We start from the raw sequence: 20,234 nt of genomic DNA, 5'->3' as shown, positions 1-20,234 counted from the left end.
ACACCCCAAGGCCATCAACATATAGTTACAGCTAAATCCAGCGGCAGAGTTAAGGGTCAACCTTCTCTAAAGGTGGCCATACACGGGCCGATAAAAGCTGACGACAGACCGAGTCGGCAGCTTATTGGCCCGTGTATGGGAGCCCCCGACGGGCTTCCCCGATCGAGATCTGGCCGAAAGTCGGCCAGATCTCGATCAGATGGGACTAAAAATCCCGTTGGATCGCGGGCGCATCTGTTCGTTGATGCGGTCCCGCGATCCGACTGCCCGTTCGTTAGGATCCGATCGTTGGGCCCTAGAGCCCACGATCGGATCAGCCCAATATTGCCCACCTCATGGGACTATCGGAAAGAGATCCACTCGTTTGGCGACATCGCCAAACGAGCGGATCTCTCCATGTATGGCCACCTTTATGCATGCAGGTCAAGATCCACTGGGGAGTTCAAAGATAACAAAAAACAGATTCCTATTAGTGCTTTAGAATAGTAAAAAATTTAAATGTGCATTTCCTTTAATTAAAAGAATAGGCAGAATACACACTCACTCAAAGGGGACACATTTACTAAAGGGTGAAGTGGCCGTCGCTAGTAAAAATTTGCCAGAAATCCCATCCGCAGGGACATCGCCAATTTACAGGCGTAGAGGGCAATTCACTAGCGAAAGAGACTGTTGCTAGCGTAGTTTCCCGGCCTATTGCTCAGGTGAATGATCGTTACTCCGCAAATTCACTAAAGTGCGAATTTTACTGAACGTTACCTCTTTCGCCAGAGTTTCCTTCACCAGCTTAGACCTGGCAAACTGATCAGATGAAGCTTCATCCTCCTCCATCAGTGACATCATATCCTGTATGCTGAAGACGTTCATAGGACTTTTATGTACCCGCCCTATTCAAATGGACCTAAGCGTAAGTACTAACGAAATTTTGCTAGGCAAACTTGAACGCTAGCGAAAGATCGTTATGAAATGCTCGCACGAATTAATGCTAGCGAAACTTCGTCAGTTTTAGGCTGCTGAGAAGCAACTTCTTATTTTAGTGAATTAGCATAGTGGTAACGTTTGCATCTGACGAAGTGGGGTAGATCGTTCACTGGCGAAAATTCGCCCCTTTAGTGAATTTGCCCCAAAGTCTCAAAGCTTTAAAGTATCTGGCCCTTTAAAGCTTAAAGTGATACTGACATGACCAAATCATTATGATTCAGATTGATAGTGAAGAACAAGTATATCAGGTATAAAATATTAATAACGCATCTAGTTTTGTTTCACTCATTGTTGGAGCTGCCCTTGTCCCAGTTAGTTCTACATAAATAACCCAAGTCATGGCTGGAACTGTAGTTTAAAGGAGAAGGAAAGCTCCAAGACAGTTTATTGCCAATAGAATAGCCACAATAGTACAAACTAGAAAGCTATATTTATTCTGCAGAATGCTTTACCATACCTGAGTAAACAGCTCTAGACACTGTCTCTGTTTGTTTAGGATAGAAGTTGCCATATTACCTTGGTGTGACATCACTTCCTGCCTGAGTCTCTCCCTGCTCACTAACAGCACTGAGCTCAGATTACAGCAGGGATGGGAGGAGGGAGGGGGAGAGGAACAAACTGAGCATGCTCAAGCCCTGCCCTGGAGGTTTCAGCTAAAAACAGGAAGTCTGATACAGAAGCCCATGAGTACACAATAGAAGGAAAGAAATGTGGTGCTTCTTTTGACAGAGGACTCAGAGCAGCATTACTTTTAGGGTTTACTGGTGTACTTTTAGGGTTTACTTCTGAAAAAGCTTACTTAATTTTAGCCTTTCCTTCTCCTTTAAGCGGAAGCTGCCGGATGAGTGGGTTCCATGGCCTGTACCAAAGCTCTCATCTTGGGGCCCCATGCCTTTATATGATTATGATTTTGTTAAGTCTTTTATACGGGGCAAAGGGTTTTCCCTAACAACATTCCTTTATGAAGCCTTCTAGTCTAACAGAGATGATTGCATTTGCTAGTGTATACTCTCCCGCTTCAGTTCTATTTAATTAAAGGGTAACTAGGACCAGCTGTGGGAATTATTACACTGAATAATCAGAACTGATGCATGTAAAGCCCTTGTCTTGTATAAACCCAAAGAACTCTTTGTCTTTCATCATTGGTGTGGCGTTCGCACTCCGTGGTTTGTTGAAAAGATGTTCCCGAACGAAACATAAATAAATCCAAGAGTTTTGGTTACAGGAACGGTTACATGGAGTCTTTCTGATGTTCGGGGGGCGCCCCTAATTCATAGTGAGAGACGGTCTGGAAAGGAGAGAAGATTTGGAATAACAGTGAGTGTTTTCCCAAGAGTCCCTCCTGCCGAAATCATTTCTATGTAAAGTGTAAGAGCTTTGGTGTACAAGATGCTCCCACTCTCAATCACTAAAGATCCCTAGAACTGGTTCTGTGCTTCTGAGGGTAGGACTACACGGACGTTTTTGGCATGATCCAACGCGCTGCGACAAAACGCCTGCGACAAATCGCATGCAACAGAAAGAAGGCAAGTGAATGCATTGTCACATGGTGTTGCAGCGTTGATCCGGCGCAACACGACTGTCGGATGCAGGCGCTGCACACTGGTGCAGGCGTTTTGTCGCAGCTCATCGGATCGCGCCAAAATCGTCCGTGTAGTCCTACCCTTAGGGCTCTTACAGACGAGTGGTTTTACCTGTACTGCATGCGATTTGTCACAGGTATTTTGTCGCAGCGCGTTGGATCACGCCAAAATCGTCCGTGTAGTCCTACCCTTAGGGCACTTACAGACGAGCTGTACTCACACAGACGCATGTAAGCGGCAAACGCAGGTTGGGACGCAGCATGTTGCATTTTACCTGCATTTGGCTCATACATGTGTCTGTGTGAGTACAGCCCCATTGACAATAATTCAGTGCGTCTACTCTTGCGCTCCCCTGCGGCTTAATGCAAAAAATCGCAACACAGGGGAGCGCAGGTAAAACTGCTCGTCTGTAAGAGCCCTTATTCTGTATATTCCTGGCAGTGATCAAATGCAATTGGAGGAGGAAACCCACTATCATGTAACCTGGTGGGAGAGGCTGCAGGAGATAAGGAAGCAGGTAAGTAACCCGCACCAGGAGCCCCCTTTTTGTGTACTAAACCCACATGAGTCTAGGGTGCCCTTACACTAAGGTTAGAAGTACATGGTGCCCTTCCGTGCGTTCCGACGCCATGAGAGGAAACGCAGGCATCATGTCGGATGCACTGAAACTATTGTAAGAAATACAAATGTCGCACGTAGAAGCTGATTGCATCCGTCACGACTGTTAGATGAAGACGTACAATGCAGCGTCCGACAGTCGCATACAATCAGCCTTTACGTGCGACATTTGTATTTCTTACGTTAGATTTGGCGCATCCGACGTGACGCCTGCATTTCCTCAACACGTTGGAATGCACGGAAGTGCACCGTGTAATTCTACCCTAACTGTTACTAATTATTATTTTGGATTCAACCGAACCCCTGAATCCTTCATGAAAGATTCGGCCGAATACCGAATGAATCCGAACCCTACTTTGCATATGCATTCCTAATTTTTAAGCAGCCTTCATGCCTTCACTATCCCAGAAGCACTGGGATACATGGGAGATTAGTAAAACACAACCTTTGTCTTATATCAGGGAACCTTTGTCTTGTATCCGGGAACTGAATATTTTGGAAAGGCCATCCTAATAAGGCAGAACCTTAAAGGGGTTGTTAATGTTAAGTATGATGTAGGGATATTCTGAGACAATTTGCAATTGTTTTTTATTTTTTATTATTTGTGTTTTTTGAGTTATTTTAGCTTTTTATCTAGCAGCTCTCCAGTTTGCAATTTCAGCAATCTGGTTACTAGGGTCCAAATTACCCTAGCAACCATGCATTGGTTGGAAATAAGGTACTAGAATATGAATAGGAGAGATCTGATTAAAAAGACGAGCCATAAAAAGTAGCAATAAATGTGTAGCCTTACAGAGCATTTGATTTTAGATGGGGTCAGTGACCCTCATTTGAAAGCTGAAAAGAGTCCGAAGGAGAAGGCAAATAATGAAAAAAAATAATAAACAAATGGCCATTCTATAACATAATAACTATACCCCCCAAACAATGTAGGTCTCTATAAAAAGATATTGCATAAAACAGCTCATATGTAAAACCCTGCTTCATGTAAATAAACCATTTTCATAATAATATACTTATTTAGCATACCTCCCAACATTTTGGAAATCAAGAGGTACAAAAAGTTGTGGTGCGCGTAGCGTGGCAAATTTTTTGGCCACGCCCATTTTTGTGGCCACACCCCTAATTACCATGTTCATTTTACAAAATTTGCCAGTTTATGAAAGTTTGAACACACTACCTTCCCCCTGTTACTGTATTCCCCACCCATTATCATTAACAGTACTATTTGCTGTGCCATAGCAACATGTGGTGGTGTGGGAATAGTACATACATTTCTTTTAACTTTTTTAAAATATGCATTTAGCAGCAGGCAAAGACAGACTCTCTTACAAAAAAAAAATAAAGGAGACTAGGGGACGAAAGTTAATGGATTTGCTAATCCTTCCAAGAGAAAATGGCTTGAGCAAAGTTAGCGTTAGACAACATAATAGCTTCTTGCATTGTCTGAAAGCATATCTGACTCTGTACTAATATACTGTAAAACCTGCACAGACAAGAACATTTTTAAGTATTGGGACTGAAAACATTACAGTAGTTAGTATTTCTAATAAACTTCAATTATTAACTCCTCTAATCGCTGAAATAAGATTCCATTACTGACAGCACTAATAGAGTCCAGCACCTATTCCGCATCTGAGGCCATGTCCGCCCTTCATACAGCTGCAGTGATGAGAGGGAATATGAAGTGGCAATGCTACAGGACTGCCGTATGATTCCCCACACACTTTTATTTGCACAGTTACTCGCACGCACAGAGCGCGTCGAGCACGGCCACAATGCGTTTCCATGGTAACCGGCTTGTCCTGGCGGGGAGCGTCAGGGAGCGAGTGCCGAGATTTTCAGTAAGCCAGAAGCAGGGAGTAGTATCCCCGCCCTTCCTTCCTCCCTCCCTCCTCTCCGTGCAGCTCCTTCTCTCTCCAAGCCAAGCCAGACTGGCCGCCTTCCCTCGCTCACTGCCGAACCTGGGCCCGGATCGCGGTCTACCAGAAACATTACCGCGATCTACTGGTAGACCGCGATCAACGTCCTGGTGCGACTTTACAGGCGGAGAGCCGGGGAAGGAGACAGTGCGCGCCTCATCGTCATGCCCAGTAGCGGGACATTAAGGGCCACATTCCGGGACAGCGGGACAGGCGGATAAAAGCGGGACTGTCCCGCGAAAAACGGGACAGTTGGGGGGTATGATTTAGTAGTATGTGCCATTGGGTAATCATAAATAGAAAATTTCATTTTAAAAAACAAGGGCCGCCCCCTGGGATCGTAGGATTCACGGTGCACACAAACATACCAAACATGTTAGGTCACATGAGCCAATTAACAGAGTTGTGTCTTTTGCTTCCACACTTATTCCTGTTACAGTTGGAGCTGCAGTATTTCTGGTCAGGTGATCTCTGAGGCAACACACAGACCATCACGAAATGGTGGCTCAAGGCAAGAGATGTAAAAGGGCAATATTTACTTAAATATATATTCCAGTTTGGTAAGATTCTTTAATATGCCACTTAATATGATATAAATCCGTTGCTCAAGTATTCATTTAGGGGTATAGTTTAACTTTAAGTTGAACCACCCCTTTAAATAAGCATGCTACAATTGTCTCTAATGTTACTGAACTAGAACCAGACAATCCTAAATTGGAGGGAAAGGGGCCACCCCTCTGAGCGTGCTCACTTCCCTCACCCAGCAGCTCAGTTCAGGTTGTGAAAATTAGATCAGTTAATCAATAATTAAACTGGCACCTTAAACTGAACATTTATTGCTGAATTTACTAAAAGCAACTCCTTTATTTGAACTGGTGCAAATGGATAATACATCAGAGGATGCTTAAATTTAAACGTCAAACAGATACAACACCCCACAGAGTGGCCAGGTACCTCTGGTATCCAATGTTTTTTGTTGAATGCCCACCACTCTGTCTGGGGGAGGTTTATAGTCATTTCAGTGGACTGGATCATGAAGTTCAACAGCAGTGTGAGAGTACATTTGATACCATGGATGAGATACATTGCTTGGGTAACAATATCACACTCATGAATTCTGCCATTTCACACTCCCCCTGGCTTCTGCCCTTGTACTCGGATGATTTGGTAAATACATAGAAACAATAAAATAATTCATGCACATTTGTCTGGTTACATTTTTTTTTTAACTTATAACTTGTATTTTGTTTAAAGGATAAGTAAACCTTTGAAATAAGTGAATGTAAAATTAATAAGGGGGCTGTTCTAAGCACTTTTGGAATGTACATTAATTATTTATTTATTTTTTCATTCCAAGATATTAAGGGATACATGTACTGTTAATATGAAAGAATTTTCTTCCAACAGCGCCACCTGCTGGTCATTTTCCCACCAGTCTGACCACCAAGTAGTCAAGGAAGTTGTCAGGAGAGAGAAAGAGGCTGCTCTGATGTTCTTCTGCTTAGTAAAAAAAATTAGAAACCTTTCTCAAATCTTTCCTAAGCAGAAGAACATCAGAGCAGCCTCTTTCTTTCTCCTGACAACTTCCTTGACTACTTGGTGGTCAGACTGGTGGGAAACTGACCAGCAGGTGGCGCTGTTGTAACAAAATACATTCTTACTAACAGTACATGTATCCTTTAATATCTAGGTATTAAAACAAAATAAATAATGAAGGTATATTGCAAAAGTGATTAGACTAGCACCTTCATCAATTTTACATTCACTTATTCTGAAGGTTTACATATCCTTTAAAGGGATACTGTCATGGAAAAACATGCGTTTTCCAAAATGCATCAGTTAATAGTGCTGCTCCAGCAGAATTCTGCACTGAAATCCATTTCTCAAAAGAGCAAACTGATTTTTTATATTCAATTTTGAAATCTGACATGGGGCTAGACATATTGTCAGTTTCCTAGCTGCCCCAGTCATGTGACTTGAGCCTGCACTTTAGGATGGAACTACTTTCTGGAAAGCTGTTATTTAACTGAATCAGTCTCAGTGGGACTTGGCTTTTACTATTAAGTGCTGTTCTTAGATCTTCCAGGGAGCTGTTATCTTGTGTTAAGGTGGCCATACACGGGCCGATAAAAGCTGCCGACAGACCGAGTCGGCCGATTATTGGCCCGTGTATGGGGCCCCCCGACGGGCTTCCCCAATTGAGATCTATCTCGATCGGATGAGACTAAAAATCCCATCGGATCGCAGCTGCATCTGTTTGTTGATTCGGTCCGTTAAGCCACCGTTAGGATCAGATATTGCCAACCTCAAGGTGGGCATATCGGGGAGAGATCCGCTCGTTTGGCAACATCGCTAAACGAGCGGATCTCTCCGTGTATGGCCACCTTTAGGGAGCTGCTATCTGGTTACCTTCCCATTGTTCTGTTGTTAGGCTGCTGGGGGGGGGGAGGGGGTGATATCACTCCAACTTGCAGTACAGCAGTAAAGAGTGATTGAAGTTTATCAGAGCACAAGCCACATGACTGGGGGCAGCTGGGAAATTGACAATACTGTATGTCTAGCCCCATGTCAGATTTCAAAACTGAATATAAAAATATCAGTTTGCTCTTTTGAAAAATGGATTCCAGTGCAGAATTCTGCTGGAGCAGAACTGATGGGTTTTGAAAAAAACATGTTTTCCCATGACAGTATCCCTTTAAGAGTGAAACGATTCTTTGTACAAGTAAGTGTCGCGATCTTGTTAAAAACAAAGTCATTAGGTTGTTACAGAAAGTATCAGGGACACTTTTAATGGGTCATATCAGAACCGGGGGGGGCTAGGTTCTGGAGGTTGATGGCGCCAGATAAGCAAAAGCTCCCCCTTGACCCCCACCCAAAAATGCTCTTCTGTGGGGTCTTGGATTAAAGTGATCCTGACACATTACTGTAAGAAACAGGAACGTGGGTATCTCTCTGTCTCTTCTAAACTGAACTAGAAACTAAGAATAAAGAACATGTTTGAATTGTCTCGTTTAAGTGAGGAACGTTGATCAAAACTGTTACAGAAGGTGAGGAACAAAGACTTGTGTATGGCAAATAGCCGCCAAATATATCACGCTGAATTAGATCTTGTCCCTCCGGCACAGACTTGCGCATGCTTCCGAGGGATCCACGATATTGCACGAGAGCACATTTATTCTCAGCCCGCTCCTTGAATTTGATGAGGAAATCTGGAAAATGAGGAAAAAAATCTTAACACAATGAATCATAAACAGGTATGGGATCCCTTATCCGAACGGCCATTATCCAGAAAGCTCCGAATTACAGGAGGGCCATCTTCCAGAGACTCCATTTTATCCAAATAACTTTAATTTTTAAAAATGATTTCCTATTTCTCTGTAATAATAAAACAGTACTTGATCCCAACTAAGATCTAATTAATCCTTATTGGAAGCAAAACCAGCCCATTTAGTTTATAGGATGTTTACATGATTTTTAGTAAACAATGTAAGGGGATCCAAATTCCAGAAAGATCCATTATCCAGAAATCCCCAGGTCCCAAGCTTTTTGGATAATAGGTCCCATACCTGTAATAACTAAATTGGCAGCAAAATTAAAAAGGTAAAATCAACATGGCTTCATCAGCATCAGCATCATTAGCGAATAAGAATCCAGTCTCTCCAGTACATAGGATACAAAACCAAAAAATGAATTCATGTAACCGTGCTTGGAGTTCTCCCTGAAAACGTTTGCAGTTTAAATTCCTATTTTTAGTGGTTTCAGAGACATTTGCAGTTTTAGACTACCAATACCAGGCTTTCGGCTCAGCAGCTCTCTTTCAGAGTCAGAGTGTTGGTGACCCTGCCTATGCAGTTAGTTAGGGTCATTGAATCTGATAGAGTCTGTGCCGAAAGTCTGGTATTAGGAGTCTAAAATGGAAAATATCTTAAGAAAGTTAAGACCCAAACAAGCCTTAGAAATAACGAACTGTTCAGGTCAAAACCGGACAGGTGGCAACCCTAGTCTACAGAGAGCTGAAACCATGGTAAAGTGCTATTGAGGTTGTTGACTGGGCTAATGCAAATGAGCTCAGGCTTCAAGGGTGAATTTACCCTTTAAGGCTAATATCAAACCAGCTGATTTCTGCCAGCCGAAATACTCTGGTGGATATACATCAAAATCCAGCGACACACGGAAGCGGACTTGTGCTGTCATGGGGGCGTGGCTACGACATGGCGATTGGCCGGTCACTGCGGCAATCTCAGAGAGTCCTGTCCAGTTTTCCTCATTTGGAAAACCGGGCAGGCAGTTTTGACTAAGACATGCGGCAAAACTATCTAGCGCCCCCCAATTCTAATAACCTAGGCATGTGCCTCGTCTGCCTAACCCTAGTTATGGCTAGGGTTGCCACCTTTTCTGGAAAAAAATACCGGCTTTCCTATATATTTATCTTTTTTCCCTATTAATAACATTGGGATCAGCCATAATTTTTACCGGTCAGGCCACTAAAATACCGGCCAGGTGGCAACCCTAGTTCTGGCCCTTCTCACTTGGAATGGTACGGGTTGTTTCAGCTGTTTCTCTGCCAGTGAAGAGACCACCAGTTAAAGAAGAAGGAAAAGCTTATTTACTTGGGGCTGCCAAAATGTATGCACCCAAAGTAATTTTATTTACTTACCTCACAACCTGGGCTGGTGCTCCTATCAGGAGAAATCTGCAACGGTCCAGGGATTCTTCTATTGAGTACAACGGAGAGATCATCTTCTTTCTTTAAATTTCCACGGGCAGACGGATGCGCAGTAGAATGAAGTAGCCGACTTCTTCGTTAAAGTTCAGCTTTTCGCACTACTGCACATCATGCACAGCCGCACAAAGAAAAAAGAAGCCAGAAGCCGATTGCTCAGTGGTGCTCGCTTGAAGAACCCCCGGACCAGTGCAGTTTTCTGCTGATAGGAGCACCGGCCTGGGGTTTCAGGTAAGTAAATACAATCACTTGGGGGTGCCTGACTTTTGGAGCTCCCAAGTAAATACAGCCTTTCCTTCTCCTTTAAGACATTAGTCTAAGTTTTTAGAATTCAAATGGGACCAAATTACATGGATTTGATAAATACTTCAGCCCGTCCAGTCTCCTGTGGTTGGTGCATGTGACCCGTCTGTCCTGCGGATGCACTGATCATTGGAAAAGCGGAAACTTTGGCTGGGGGAATATTTATTTATTTTTAATAACATATAGGCACCCACGCCCCTCCCCTAAAAACTCCTTTCTAGGCATGGGACCACAGGTGCCTATATAAATGGTATGGCCTTGAACTTACTGGTGTAAACAGTTCTAATTTATACAAAATCCTTTGGCTTTAAGAAAAAAACATGTGCAAAAATAATTTGTATGAAAGAAACTGAATACTGAGTATTATTTATAATATCACTTGTTCCCTTTCAGGTCATTGCCATATATGTCATTTCAGAAAACGGTTACATTTTAATTGAGGTTAAAACTGAGGCCTTTAATAAATATGCTGACGCTCTGTAACGCCGGAGTCTGACGCATCGAGCGAAGCATTCTTAACCTTTAAATAGATTTTGCAGCGTTCCAGTAGAAAATTCCATTTCAAAGTTGTCTTCTGGTCTTCAGTTAAATTAAAAAATCCATCAACCTAAATCAATAATATGAAAATTATGCTTTAGAAAAATTGTTTCTGGAGGTGAAAAGAAGCAATGATTCATTCTTAAAAATATTACAGTCCTTGAGCAAGTTATGTATTTGTATATATACTAAATGTGGAACTGCAATGGAATGCGACTGTGCTAAAAAGTAGTTCTGAAACCTAAGGTTTATAAGCTTAGGTTCAATCAAAGCTGCATCTCGAATACATGTTAAACACACAGAAAAGTACCCATTTGTAAGGGTCCTTAAGATTAGATGGGAGAGATGGTGCCTATAGTAACAGTGGCATAATAGTCTCTGGGAAGGGAGTGTGACTGTGGGATAGCAGGTATAGTAGGGAGAGATGGTGTCTATAGTAACAGTGGATAATAGTCTCTGGGAAGGGAGTGTGACTGTGGGATAGCAGGTATAGTAGGGAGAGATGGTGCCTATAGTAACAGTGGGATAATCGTCTCTGGAAGGGAGTGTGACTGTGGGGATAGAGGTATAGTAGGGAGAGATGTGTCTATAGTAACAGTGGGGATAATCGTCTCTGGGAAGGGAGTGTGACTGTGGGATAGCAGGTATAGTAGGGGAGAGATGGTGTCTATAGTAACAGTGGATAATAGTCTCTGGAAGGGAGTGTGACTGTGGGATAGCAGGTATAGTAGCTAGAGATGGTGTCCTATAGTAACAGTGGGATACTCTGGGAAGGGAGTGTGACTGTGGGATAGCAGGTATAGTAGGGAGAGATGGTGCCTATAGTAACAGGGGGGTAATAGTCTCTGGGAAGGGAGTGTGACTGTGGGATAGCAGGTATAGTAGCTAGAGATGGTGTCTATAGTAACAGTGGGATACTCTGGGAAGGGAGTGTGACTGTGGGATAGCAGGTATAGTAGGGCGAGATGGTGCCTATAGTAACAGTGGATAATAGTCTCTGGGAAGGAAGTGTGACTGTGGGATAGCAGGTATAGTAGGGAGAGATGGTGCCTATAGTAACAGTGGGATAATAGTCTCTGGGAAGGGAGTGTGACTGGGGATAGCAGGTAATAGGGAGAATAGTAACAGTGAGTGCTGGGAAGGGAGTAGTGACTGTGGGATAGCGGTATAGTAGGGAGAGTGCTTGTCTATGGTAACAGTGGATAATAGTCCCTGTGGAAAGGAGCAGGTGTAGGTATAGATGGAGAGTAGTGTGGGGATAGCTGTGAGTGGGATAATAGTCTCTGGAGATGTGGATGGATAGGAGACTGTGGGATAGGGGGAGTGTACTCAGTGGGAGGATGGTGCCTATAGTAGGTATAGTCTCTGGGAAGGAGTGTGTGTGGGATAGCAGGTATAGTAATAGTAACAGTGGTAATAGTCTGGAAGGGAGTGTGACTGTGGTAGCAGGTATAGTAGGGAGAGATGGTGCTAGTCTCTGGAGGGAGTGTGACTGTGGGATACAGGTATAGTAGGGAGAGATGGTGCCTGTATAACATAATGGGAAGGGAGTGTGACAATGGGATAGCAGGTAATAGGGGGAGATGGTGCCTATAGTAACAGTGGATAATAGTCTCTGGGAAGGGAGTGTGACTGTGGGATAGCAAGGTATAGTAGGGAGAGATGGTGCCTATAGTAACAGTGGGATAATAGTCTCTGGGAAGGGAGTGTGACTGTGGGATATCAGGTATAGTAGGGAGAGATGGTGTCTATAGTAACAGTGGATAATAGTCTCTGGGAAGGGAGTGTGACTGTGGGATAGCAGGTATAGTAGGGAGAGATGGTGCCTATAGTAACAGTGGGATAATAGTCTCTTGGAAGATAGTTGCATAAAAGCTGCTTTGCCCTGGGCCCAACCACCATCCATAAAGATGACGCTAAACTGCTTTTGCACAGATACATGATTTGAAACATGAGCTTCAACCAGACAAACATATATTTACCGTGCAGGATAACATTTCCTCGGCGGCACTACCAGATAAGTTAGCAGACAGGGTTCCAGTATGATCAGTAATGTCAATGTTTAAGTCCAAGCATGCAACCACCGATTTAGGCTCTGAAGACATCTCATTGCAGAAAGTGTATGTACACAGCTCATTTAAATCAGTTATCAGGTAATGGCATCGAGAGCTGCAATGAAATAAAATGGAAAACAACACTTTGAAGGCTGGACTCTTAGGGGCCCATTTACTAAGGGTCGAAGTGAATTATCAAATTCAAAAACTTAGAATTTCGAAGTAATTTTTGGGTACTTCGACAATCGAATAGGCTAAAATTCGATTTGAATTGAAAAAACTTTGATTTCAAAAATCTAAGTACTGTCTCTTTAAAAAACTTCGACTTCGACACTTCGCCAACTTAAACCTGGCGAATTGCTGTTTAGCCTATGGAGGACCTCCTATAAACTTTGGCTAAGTTTTGAGTAGTCAAAGTATTTTTTTGTAAAATCGTTTGTTTCGAACGATTTAATCGATCGATCGAACGATTTAATCGATTGATCGAACGATTTTTACTTTGATCGAAAACGTCCATTTTCGATCTAAAAAATACTTAGACTATCGAATTATCAAATTCGATGGACGAATTTAGAAGTTTTTTAACTTCGGAATTCGACCCTTAGTAAATGTGCCCCTTAATGTAGAGACAATGAATTATTCACGTTAAAGGTTTACCCCCATATGTAATAAAAGGCACTAAGTTAGCCCAGGAGCAGTAGCTCATAGCAACCAATACGATGTTTGCTTTTAAACAGGTGACCAGTAAATGCTTCCTGCTTATTGGTTGCTATGGGTTACTGCTCCTGGGCAAACTTAGTGCCTTTTATTACATAACCCCATTAATGTTTAATCAGCCATCAATGGGGCAGTTCCCCTTAAAGTTAACTTTCAATCTGATATAGAAAGGGACATTCTGGGACAATTTTTATTATTAAAGGGGTGGTTCACCTTTAAGTTAACTTTTAGTATTTTATAGAATGGCTAATTCTAAGCAACTTTTCAATTCGTCTTCATTTATTTATTTATTTTTTGTTTTTTTTAATAATTTGCCTTCTTCTTCTGACTCTTTCCAACTTTCAAATGGGGGGGTCACTGACCCCATTTAAATAACAAATGCTTTATAAGGCTACAAATATATTGTTATTGCTACTTTTTATTACTCATCTTTCTATTAAGGCCTCTCATATTCCAGTCTCTTATTCAAATCAATGCATGGTTGCTGGGGTAATTTGGACAAGCTGTATAGTTGGGAGGGAAACTATTATTTGGAAGACTGCAATATGCAAAAAAATAAGAATTTAGTGCCCAGGAATGAGCAAAAAAGGAAATATGGATTAATTATGATGTGTAAGCACTAAAATGGGAGCAGAATGCTCTTGTGCCTTGATCAGGAGCAGGGCTCATGTGTGTTCCTTGCACCTCACTGTTGTGCTGCGTTAAAGGAACAGTAACATCAAAAAATTAAAGTGTTTAATAAAAATATAATGCACTGTTTCCATGCACTGGTAAAATTGGTGTGTTTGCTTCAGAAACACTACTATAGTTTATATAAATAAGCTGCTGTGTAGCAATGGGGGCAGCCATTCAAAGGAGAAAAGGCTCAGGTTACACAGCAAATAAGCTCTGTAGAACATAATGGTGTTATCTGTTATCTACTATTTAACCTGTGACATATAGTATTTTTTCAATTTCTGCCATTGCTACACAGTAGCTTGTTTATATGAACTATAGTAGTGTTTCTGAAGCAAACACACCAGTTTTACCAATGCAGGGCCACACTACATGAGATTTTCAGTACTTTAAAACACTTTCAGTGTTACTGTTCCTTTAACTGGAGGCAATTGAAGGGTGAATAGTAGGGAGAGATGGTGCCAATAGTAAGGAGAGGGAGCAGGAATGATTAGAGACAGGCAAGGTCCGAGACAGCTTAGACCAGAGGTCCCCAACCTTTTTTTTTAACCGTGAGCCACATTCAAATATAAAAGATGGTGAGCAACACAAGCATGAAGAATGTTCAGGGATGCCAAATAAGGGATGTGATTGGTAATTTGGTATCCCCCTATGTGGACTGGCAGCCTATAGGAGTCTCTCCTTGGCAGTACACCTCGTTTTTATGCAATTAAAACGTACCTCTAAGCCCGGAATTCAAAAATATGCACCTGCTTTGAGGCCCCTGGGAGCAACATCTAAGGCAGGGGTCCCAAACCTGTTTTACCCATGAGCCACATGCACATGTAAAAAGATTTGGGAGGCAACACAAGCATGTAAAAATCCCTTGGGTGCCAAATAAGGGCTATAATTGGATATTTGGTAGCCCCTATGTGAACTGGCAGCCTACAGCAAACTCTACTTGGCACTATACTTAGTTTTAATGCAATTAAAACTTGCTTCCAAGCCTGGAATTCAAAAATAATCACCTGCTTTGAGGCCACTGAGAGCAACATCCAAGGGGTTTGAGAGCAACATGTTACTCACGAGCTACTGGTTGGGGATCACTGATCCAAGGGGTTGGTTTCCATAAGTCAGATAGTATTACTCATGCCCATGCCAGTTCAACATATACGTGGGAGCTGAGGAATATGGAGGTATAGTGCACCCTGTTGTGCTACCCAGGGATTGTTCCTTTTTAGAGAGAAGGCATGTTGGCCGAGGGCAAAAAGTCAATGGTTTTGTTCACTGCCAGTGATTTAAGATTTTGTTGTTCTTATTGATTACTAGCTTCAGTGGTGTAACAATGCTGGACCGGACCACTATCCAAAAAGATTGTCTGTGCCTCCTCTCCACTGCCCTTAGTTCCCCCTCTTCCGTACATCTTCAGCTGCCCCCAATCTTCACTGGCACCGTGCCTGTACTCCTGTCCACATCCACTTCTGGTGGATCAAATTGGAGGGAAGGTCCCCCCATGCAGTCACAGGGTCTGTTGTACCCTCGTTACACCAGTGATTGGCCTGGTCACAAAACTCTACAGCTCCTATGCCGGGACTATTTGTTGCCCCCTTTCCACCTCCCCCATTTATATGAATGCACAAGTCTTATCTCCCTGGGTCCGGAGCTGGGATTGGTACTTGGGAGATTTAAAGAAGAACTAAAGCCTTACTAAATAAGTAGCTAGAAAATGTTGTACATTATGTTTTAGTCTTCTGTACCAGCCCAAGGCAACCACAAGCCTCTTTAGCAGTAAAGATCTGTGTCTCCAAAGATGCCCCAGTAGCTCCCTATCTTTTCTGCTGATTCACTGCACATGCTCTGTGCTGCTGTCACTTACTGAGCTTAGGGGCCCACTCACAATATACAGTACACATAGAATAAAAATGTCACAATATAAGGCTAATTAGTAATTAATACAGATAATTACTACATGACAGCACAGAAACCAGTGCAATTAGCATCAGAATTTAATAATCAGCAAACCTGTAGCATCAGCTTATATTACAGGGGAAGCTCATTTTCTGCTGGATAATTAGTGACGAGCCCTAAGCTTAGCTTCTCAACAGCCAATCAGAGCCCACTGAGCATGTGAGTGTCACAGACACTTTCCAAGATGGTGACCCCCTGTGACAAGTTTGAAGTCCTGGATCATTGCTGCTATTGACAAGCTGAAACTTTAGGCTGGTGCAATAAGTTCAGTATATATAATATGGCATTTTTAGCCACATTCATTTTTAGGGTTGAGTTCTCTTTAAAGAAAAACTATAATTAAGTAAAGGTCTATATGAATACACCAGTAAACCCTCAAAGTAATGCTGCTCTGAGTCCTCTGTCAAAAGAAACACAGCTTTTCTTTCCTTCTATTGTGTACTCATGGACTTCTGTATCAGACTTTATCATTATTATTATTATTATTAACATGTATTTATATAGCGCCAACATATTGCATAGCACTGTAAAGTAAATGTGATTATACAACTAAATCACATGAAATTATATACATAGAACATACATCACAATCAATACCGGTACAAAAGGTGAGGAAGGCCCTATGCAGAAAGAGCTTACACTCTAAAGGGAGTAATACACAAGGTGTGGGAGTGGGCAGACTTCCTGTATTCAGCATAAACCTCCAGGGCTAGGGCTTGAGCATGCTCACTTTGCTCCTCTCCCCCTCCCCCCTCCCCTCCCTGCTGTAATCTGAGCCCAGAGCTATGAGTGAGCAATACTGATGTGCGTGTCGGGATTTCCGGACTCTAACCCACCCTCCCTTAGTCTGCACCCGTCCGCGTCCACGATTCCGGGTTGCTTTTATAGACACACGCTGACCTGCCCCACCAATGATGTTACAAAAGGGGTGGGGCGACCAGGCACAGCATCTATAAAAGATGAACATGGAAGCCGGCATTTGACGGTGGCAGGCGGGTGCGGGTTGAGCTCTTCTCCTGCTCTCCCTACCCGCCAAGAAGCATGCAAGGTCGGCCGAACCCACCCGGTCCTGCGGGTATTGACCTAGGCCCACACATCACTAGTGAGCAGGGAGAGACTCAGGCAGGAAGTGATGTCATACCAAGCTAATATGGCAGCTGATATCCTAAAGAAACAGAGAGAGTTCCAGTGCTGTTTACTCAGGTATGGTAAAGCATTTTGCAGAATAAATATAGTGTTACAGCTTACATTTTTGTGGCTCATCTATTGGCAATAAACTGCTTCAGTAGCTTTCCTTCTCCTTTAAAGAGCAAGTAAATCTCCTGCATGTCTCCAGTGCTTCCAAACCCATTGTGACGTGGCTGGGCAACATGTTGCCCCTAAAATTCTGCCACTCTAGGCCCAGGCCTTTGTTTTTTTTCCACAAATCCGGGACTGGATGTGCAATGGAGCCCAGATGTGGCGGTAAGTTTGTAATGCATGGTATTCCTGAATCTATCATAATACCAGTAACAGCTATATCTTTATTCTGCAATCTAAACCCATTCACATCTGCAGATAAAATACCAACAACAAAATAATTCGAATTCCACATCTGACATTTGTGTGAATAAATGGGACTTAGGAAAACGCACAAAGGTAGCAAAGTAGAGCACATTATATTCCGCTAAGTAGCGAGGAAAAAGCAATCCACATGCGGACACCAGCTGGAACAAGTAAGTCAAATAAATATCGTCTCATTCTTTGCTTATGTGTAAGAATTTAATTATGACCAAAGGCAAACATATGAAATATATATTTTTTGAAGGCAATTTACCTTGGATTTAGGAAAGTGTGGGGCGGAGATGCCTGCTTTCTCCAAATGAATTGTTTATGTAAAAAAAAAAAGTGTTATTCATTGGCATCATTAAATCTGCATTTATGTGGAATAAAGGGATTTTGTATACATGAAATCCTTTACATACAGAAAAACAGAACCTCTGCACTCACCCATAGCACTGTATTAAATGACATAGCAAATATTTTTCGCCTGCTCCGTGGAGGGAGGAGAAGGGAAGAACCAAAGTACAGAGGAGTCGAGCTGTTGGATACTGTAACTCCCAGCAATCCTCGACTTCTATCATTTCTATTTCCCCTTATATAATCCCCTTATATAATATAGCTGCCCTTATACAGGTTACCTACTGGATTGGAATTGGTCTGAGCTGATTTTTTTGATAATGGTTTGTGCAGAACTATCAAGAAAGGGCTTCTATACTGCCTGATGTTCTCACCCAGTGGGATTTTCCAGCCCTCTTAACTTACTAAGCCCGTTAATGTATTAATCAGGGAAAACATATTTTCATAATTAGTAGGCTAATAGTTCATTATCCTATGCAGGGTGCCGACCAACCCAGTCCCCAAGCCCCACCCTAGATCCCGCCCACCCCACGGCGAAAAGGCCGAACAGACATCAGCTCTAAAAATGGTAAACCCCCCACACACAAGTTATAAAAAGCCATTGATGGTCAGGACACCCTTATAAGTTAAAAAAAAAAAACATTGGTGCCAGGGCCCCCCATAAAAGTTTTTTTAAAAAATATTGGTGGCCATACCCCCCTCCTTTACAAGTTAAAATAGAAACATTGGGGTTCCAGAGAAAAAAATATTGGTTGCAGGTGCCTATAGAGTATTAAAATAATACATTAATGGCCAGGGGTTTAATAAAATTAAAAAAAAAACACATTGGTGTTCAGTAGAACTGAACTCGTGGCTGCTATCTGGTTAACTTCCCATTGTTCTGCTGATGAACTGCTGGGGGGAAGGGAGGGGGTGATATCACTCCAATTTGCAGTACAGCAGTAAAGAGTGACTGAAGTTTATCAGAGCACAAGTCACATGACTGGGGGCCGCTGGGAAACTGACAATATGTCTAGCCCCATGTCAGATTTCAAAATCAAATATTAAAAAAATCTGCTCTTTTGAGAAATGGATGTCAGTGCAGAATTCTGCTGGAGTAGCGCTATTAATTGATGCGTTTTGAAAAAAACAGGTAGATGTACTAGTAATAGGTCTGTTTCTGTAAGCCATTGTTCTAGTATAAGTACATTAGTGTTACACAACCTAGCATTTTAGGTAGGGCCACCATCGGAGTGTGGTGGGGGTATTGCTGTCAGGAACCCAGCTAAAGTTTGTGGTGGTGTTAGCAGTGGGGTTTGGGTAGATCATGAGCAAGGACTTGGTCATGATTAGTGATGGGCGAATTTATTCGCCAGGCGCGAATTCGCGGCGAATTTGCGCGATTCTCCGCCAGCGAATAAATTCGCGAAACGCCCGCGAAAATTTGCGGGAAAAACGTTTTGGGCGCCGGCGTCAAAAACGAGACGCCGGCGCCGTTTCGCGAATTTTCCGCTGTTTCGCGAAATTCGCGAATTTTTCGGCGAAGCGAAACGGCGCAAATTCGCCCATCACTAGTCATGATCCAATGAATAAGAAACGGCCAACACGTGAATGGTGACACACCTGATCTGGGATTGGGGCAGATCAGGGGTGTCACCATTGGCCACTTCTTTTTTCTTCCCAGAGGGCTGCTAACATAATAGTATGGGACCCCATAATTGGTTTCGGACACCAAAGAGAAGCAACAGAAAAGATCTTGTGTCATCTGTGATCTGAGAAGTACAGTGAAATTCGGTATAGGGAAATCCCAATACCAAGTCGCCAGTAGGTGTGTTTGTAAGTGATACTCAGGGTCGGACTGGTAGGTGCTGAGCCCACTGGGGCTGCCGCCCCAGGGGCCTCTCCCCCCTCAAGGAGCTCCCGCCGCTCCCCCACACCCCCTACAGGGGCCACTGCCACCCAACCTCCCCCAAGTGAGTGTAAATGAAACCTACCTTCAGTGCGTTGGGGGAAGGAGATCAGTGACCTGGGGCCAGTGAGGTTCGGGTCTGGCCCACTAGGACTGGGGCCCACCGAGTTTTTTCCCGGTGTCCCGTCAGCCCAGTCCGACCCTGTTGATACTGTGAACTGGAATATACTATAAGAAATCAACTGTGCCTTAGTAGGAAGCCTTTGGAAGCCAATTTCTTAACCAGGTAGCTGTCATGTAGCTATTTGCCTGTTTTTTTTTTATGAAATCCTAAAACATTATTTTTTCCAGAAAGCAATAATTTATAGTGTATAGTTGCAAGTGGCTTTC

The 20,234-nt window shown here is 42.9% G+C and overlaps 1 protein-coding gene across 2 annotated transcripts in view; it reads right to left on the bottom strand.

Annotated features, from left to right (window-relative positions):
• Nucleotides 1–8,073: 8,073 nt before the first annotated feature.
• Nucleotides 8,074–20,234, bottom strand: part of meiob.L (meiosis specific with OB domains L homeolog) — a 50,819-nt gene continuing 38,658 nt past the window's right edge. For both annotated transcript variants that reach the window (XM_041577249.1, XM_018236599.2), the window contains exons 12-14: nt 12,647–12,833; nt 10,648–10,734; nt 8,074–8,310 (exon numbers count right to left, since the gene is read on the bottom strand). In XM_041577249.1, coding sequence (XP_041433183.1) covers nt 8,203–8,310; nt 10,648–10,734; nt 12,647–12,833 — 382 coding nt within the window. In that variant the 3' untranslated portion in view covers nt 8,074–8,202. The remainder of the gene's footprint in view (nt 8,311–10,647; nt 10,735–12,646; nt 12,834–20,234) is intronic.

This window comes from Xenopus laevis, chromosome 9_10L, assembly GCF_017654675.1.
Source record: "Xenopus laevis strain J_2021 chromosome 9_10L, Xenopus_laevis_v10.1, whole genome shotgun sequence".
Taxonomy (NCBI): domain Eukaryota; kingdom Metazoa; phylum Chordata; class Amphibia; order Anura; family Pipidae; genus Xenopus; species Xenopus laevis.
The sequence above is the reverse complement of the archived record's forward strand: the minus strand, read 5'-3'. Positions and strand labels throughout refer to the sequence as shown.